Genomic DNA, 6,000 nt, shown 5'->3' with positions numbered 1-6,000 from the left:
ATCGTGTCTCTGTGAAAGAAACAGGCTGTTAGACAGCCGTTCTAACATGTCTTTAGTGATTGTATGAATCAAAGTGGCAAATGTTCTCCAACGTTTACCTTCAGTTCCTGCGTTGTTCTGCCTTCTGCAGAGAGACATGCACGCGCATGTCTCTTAGTTCTATTGAAACGTTGCCTTGGAGACGGAGTCCTGGCGCCGAGGTGCGACCGGTATGCCGGAGCACGTACGCCTCGCGCCACACCCCCGGGTGATTACCCTGGGGCGGGGATGTCTCCATGACAACTCCTGAAACGCTATGTGTTGCCAAGCTGTCAGCGCCGTTCTCGTGTGATTGACATTAGTTTCGGACTGTTACTGTGAATGCGTGTGCATTGTAGCGTGATTGCATGTTATAAGTGTAATAGGTTTTTATAATTTCTGCTGTTTTAAATTTCTCATTATTGCAGATGGTACCAAAAACAACTGCAAGCTGACTGGATTTATACACGGTCAAGTATAACTTGGTAAGAAAGACTTAACAACAATAGGTATAATCTAACACGCAGGAGCCACAACCAATGCAGGTCACTACACTGCATATATAAAAAAGAAATGTGGATGGTTCGAATGTAATGATAGTACCATTACTCGAAAGCAGAGATTACCAGCAAATCTTACAAACGCTTATTTAATCTTCTTAAAACCAAAATTGTATAACTTATCTGTGCTTAAACATTAACAAAACTTCAATTAAAAAACTATAAACTGTTTGAATACGCCAACAGGTATCTAACTGCCCCAAGATTCTATAACAACCAAACAGATAAATGAATACCATTACATTATAACAAATAATAGACAGTTAGAATATGCCAACAGGTATCGAACTGCTCCAAAAATCTGCAACAAGCCAACAGATAGAGCTTAGCCAGAAACAACAAGTGGACACTGAAAACAAGACTGTAGCATAACAAAAATCCGACATAGATTTTTTATCCCACAGACCCAATGATTTGAAAAGCAAACACAGAAACTGAGCAAATTGCACAGTACACTGGTTTATAAACTACTAAATATGAGGGTAAAAAAAAAGCTGAACTGTCTATTATGCAATGTAATAAGTCTTTATAAAATACATACACTAACATGCTCTTTTCTTTTATCACAGAAATTGAAAAAAGAATATGTACTTCAGTTACCAATCTCAACAAATCAAACAGTAAGTATATTCTAATAGAACGCATAAATACTGCTGCATAACAGAACCATTGAAGCAAACATCTAACCATACACCACAATACATAATGTTCACTTCCATGGATATTTTATACTACAGTGCTTGTTACCAAACTCTACAATCTTAATGACATGACGTAGCCAAAACTTCACATACAAACTATACAAATCAAACAGTACAGAAACTGTAGATTTCAGACATTTGATAGATATTCGATTCTATGGGTGTGATCTATGGGTGTGATATGCTGCGGTGGTTGTGGCCAGGGCCTAGAGTCTTGGGTGCATGGCCGCAGGCCTCGGCCTGCGGTCATGCACCCAAGACTCTAGGCCCTGGCCACAACCACCGCAGCATATCTCACCCACAACCACCGCAGCATATCACACCCATGCTGACTTATAACTTCAGTGCTTATAACTTCGGTCTTGGGTGCATGGCCTACGGCCTGTGGTCATGCACTCAAGACTCTAGGCCCTGGCCACAACCACTGCAGCATATCACACCCATAGAATCAAACATTTTAACTGCGGCATACGGTCCATTTTAATGTCCGCTGACACCAAGCGTGTCCTTAGAACAGTTTCAACTTGCCTACGCACAGCACGGACGGGAATACTATCCTTAGGACACCCCTCATTTTCACTAATTACGAACATCCCGGACAGCGCAGGCATGGCGAATACATCAGTAGCACCTGCCACCTAAATAAATACAGTATTTCACCCATCTCTTACTCCCCAAGCACTCTTGCACATCAAACCACTCCCCAAAAGTGCATTTCGCCTCTTTTCACCACCGTGCTGTCGGCGGATCCAAGATGGCAGGCGCATCGGAACAATCTGACGCACATCACGCCTCACTTCAGCCAATCGGCAGACAAGTTGCGTGTCCACGGACATGACGCCAGCCAAACAGCCAATCGGTGTCCTGCCCGTGGAGCGAACAGGGAAGTGTCTCTGCGGAGCGGACATAGATATCACTAATCTTTTTAGACCTACTTTTTTTATTGTTTTAAAAAAAACTACTGGACGGGTTTTCACCAAATTTACAAAGGCACGCTTTCGGGACCAAGCCGCTGCTCCTGCTGCAAATTTGGTGAAAATCTGTCCAGTGGTTCTGGCTGTAGGCGTGCGCAAAGTTTTCCCCCATTCAGTCTATGGGAAAAAAATAAATTTTGGGATCCCTCCTATAACTTTTCCTCCCCTGGACCAAACCTCACCAAACTTTGCAATAAAATTCAGAGTGGGCCATATACTTTTTTGCAAAGTTTGGTGTGGATTCGTCCAGGGGGAGCGAAGTTATTAGCCGAGCGGGGTCCCCCGGTAGGAAGATGGAGAAGGCATTCCCTAGTTGGTGAGCCCACAGTGGAAGGTCAGGGCCCTGGTAGGACGATGGAGAAGGCATTCCCTAGTTGAAACAGGAGGCACATTTCCTACAGTTTACATCACAAACTGATTTTAATGGTCACAGTATTTGCGGCGATACAAATACACCAGTGATGAGAAGAACTTGGGGGTGGAGGGGGAACACATGCCCCCAGAACTATATGAGAGAACCTTGCAAGATAGTATACCAGGGTTTTTGCAAGTCTGTGACCCGCACCCAAAGTGTGTAAAGGAGAGAAAATGGCAGGAGATTATACCAAGTGTTTTGCGAGTTTGGAACCCGCACCCAAGTTGTGGTATCTTGAAAAGAGAATCTCAAGGGAGACTAATGCCCTTAGGATTTTGAATTGCATTTTCAATGTGGGTAGGGAGTAATTTGCCCTGGAGTGGATTGCAACGCCAAGAGGAGGGGTGGTTATCCTCTTGGGCAACAAAGAGCTTGGTTATTCTTTTGAACTTTTCTTTTGGTCAGGAGAAACATGGGGAATGGAGTCATTCCCTGGAACTGAGAACATTATCCATTTGGAACTTTAGTTGGATTATGTTTTCGTTAAACGTGAATATGTGTGCACATTCCAGGCCAAAGGCAATACCCCTAAGCAGCATAGTTACTTTTAGAATGAGAGGACTAGGATAGAATTTTGGGCGCAGGACATTTTTTTTTTGCTTTGGACATCTTGAAACATTTTTGGTTGTGTTAGGTAAATATCTCCTATATTGGGGACAGTGAGGCATTTTCCGACCCCTTTTTATTATTTAATATAAGTATATACCAATCACCATGAGTCGTCTGTGTCTGCATCTCATTCCTGGTTCCTGACACTCCTTTTGGCTCGTCTTGTCCTTCCCAGCCCTCCATCAGGATGTGAAGGACGTCCCAGTATTCTCTCCCTTAGACAAGTTCAAATGTGAAGAATCCTGTAGAAGCTTGTGGAGGTTTGCATTCAGCAAAGGAGGCTAGGGATAGTAGCTAGTTTCAATTCCTTGAATCCTGTGAAACCAATTTCCAGAGAGAGTTGTTTAGGGTTTGGTTGATTGCTCCATTACGACACATGTCTGGGGTGGCAGTTTGCAAACTTGAATATTTCAAGGTCGAAATAAATTAAGAACTGTAGCATGGTACATAGTAGGCACATCTCAGTGCATAGTGGCAAGAACGGGGGCTAAGTTTGCATATACTTTGGGGAGCAACTATGTAAAAGAACCTATGTTCCCAGATGCCAAAGTTTCCCACACTTTGCGTCAACACCTGTTCAGCACTGTGAATAGGAGGAGAGGGTGATTGGTACCATGGAAAGCAAATCTTATAGTGCTGTCTATTTCAAAAGCATTTGGATACCTTATGCACCCTAGACCATATATTCCTCCAAGAGTCACATTCAGTTGACATACATTTCCCCATGAATTGCAATTTATCATTTGCATCAATCTTATCCAGTACTTTCTATAGTTGTGAAAACAGACCTTTCCATAGATATTTCTCGAAGGCAAGCACCAAAGGTGTAACTTTCTTTTTTTTCAATTTATTTTTTATTTACCAAGTAAACTATACAAACAGTATAATTTTCAAAACAATTGCATGGTAATACTAACTCTCCCCTTCCCTTCCTCCCCTTGAGACCAAGACCATACAGGTGGGCTGCAGTTCAAATACAACGGGGTTCAATGCTGGCTGTCCGGGTCCTCTCCGGAGGAGCTGTCTTCAGTCACATAAAACAGTGACGTTGTGAGGGCCACCCATTGTAATAGGTCATCAGAGGTGTCCATGTTTTGTTGTCGTTGTGCCAGTTCCCATGCCCGTGTTTCGGCTGTGGACCATCTTTGTAGGTCTGCCCACCACGTCGTAATGCTGGCTCTTCCAGGCCATAGTGATTCGTCTCTTTGCCAAAATGTACATTAGGTCCTTAAGCCTATTCAGGGGCCTGTTCTTCTTGCTCCTGGGGTAGGCGCCCAAGATGCACGCCTTGGGTGATTGCACGTCAATATAATGTTCGCTTCGGCCACTTTTTCTTTGATTAGGGTCCAGAAAGCGTGTATGGCCGGGCAACCCCAGAACATGTGAGACATTCCGGCTGAGGGTACGCGGCATTTGGGGCAAGACACAGCGCCCGTGCTACTGAATCTGGAAATAATGTCTGGGGTAATGTAAGCCCTGTGAATGATGTCGAACTGTATGAGCTGGAAGCGGGCGTTCCTGGATACCTTCTTGTGGCAATGTGTTATAGCCTCCCACTCTTTGTCTTCGAACAATGTGCCAAGTTCTTGTTTCCATTTTGCCTTGCTCTTAAGCTCGTGTTGCGAGGCGCAGTTGAGCATGGTCTCATAGAGCCGCGAGGTTTCGTGTCCACCCTCTGCCACGCTCAACAAGTTCTCAATGGTCTCATGCCCTGTATTGAGGGTCTCTATCTCGGGCCAACGTTTCGTAAGTCTTTTCACTGTCGCTCCATGTAGGAGGAATTGGCCTGGTGGCATTCCTGCGGTCTCTTGCAGTTCCGTGAACGTGAGGATGCCTTGATCATCCACTAGGTCTCCCAGGGTGGCGGTGCCGAGGGGTTCCCATACGTTCCTGATCACCTTCTGGCCCTCTGGTCTGGTCGACATGGTAGCAGCTATCGGGATCTGTGGAGAGAAAGGGTCGACCAATTTGGCGGATATGCAGGCTCTTTTCCAGATTCTGGTGCCTAGCGTGATTAAGTATGGGTTTTGTTGTTTTGCGTCCGGCTCGATCCAGAGTAAGTCCCTGAGCAGTGTCTGGGGGTCTGTGGGTCGTAATAGGCGTGTGTCCGAGGTGGGGTCATCGGCCATCCATTGGATTACATGCTTCAGCTGGCCTGCTAGATAATAGAGTTCGAAAATTGGGGATTTTGAGGCCTCCTTTGTCATACGGTATTTGCGTTACCTTTAAGGCGACTCTATGCCTTCCTTCGTGCCATAGGAATTTTCTGCAGAGTTTGTTTAGCTCATTAAAGAATTGCCGGGGAATGTTGTATGGGACATTGGTGAAAAAGTACAGTAGTCTCGGCAATGCCACCATTTTGAGGAGCCCCGCTCTGCCGGCCACCGAAAGGGGCAATTTGCTCCAAAAGTCCATTGATTTAATCAAGCCTTCTTTTGCGTTCTCGGTGTTCAGCACGTGTTCAGTTCTGGGGTCCCGGTGGATCTTGATGCCCAAGTATTTAAATGAGGTGGGTTCCCATTTCAGGGTTAGTGCGGGGAGGTGTTCTGTTTTAGTGGTGCTTAGGGCGGCTAAAGGGTACAGGCAAGACTTGTCGTGGTTGATTTGGATCCCAGTGCATCTGTGAAATCCCCCCAGTGTCTCCAGTATGTAGGGTAGTATGTGTTCGGGGTCCTTTAGGTAGAGAAGCATGTCGTCTGCGTACATGGAGACTAGGTGGGTCA

The 6,000-nt window shown here is 45.2% G+C and overlaps 1 protein-coding gene across 1 annotated transcript in view; it reads left to right on the top strand.

Annotated features, from left to right (window-relative positions):
* The first annotated feature begins 713 nt into the window (after positions 1-713).
* BBS10 (Bardet-Biedl syndrome 10) overlaps positions 714-6,000 on the top strand; it is an 80,783-nt gene continuing 75,496 nt past the window's right edge. Inside the window, exon 1 of the mRNA XM_069629374.1 lies at positions 714-1,198. Within this exon, the coding sequence (XP_069485475.1) occupies positions 1,164-1,198 (35 nt within the window). The 5' untranslated portion in view covers positions 714-1,163. The remainder of the gene's footprint in view (positions 1,199-6,000) is intronic.

This window comes from Ambystoma mexicanum, chromosome 12 (genome assembly GCF_040938575.1).
Source record: "Ambystoma mexicanum isolate Mex_15411 chromosome 12, UKY_AmexF1_1, whole genome shotgun sequence".
In the NCBI taxonomy this organism is placed as follows: domain Eukaryota; kingdom Metazoa; phylum Chordata; class Amphibia; order Caudata; family Ambystomatidae; genus Ambystoma; species Ambystoma mexicanum.
The sequence above is the reverse complement of the archived record's forward strand: the minus strand, read 5'-3'. Positions and strand labels throughout refer to the sequence as shown.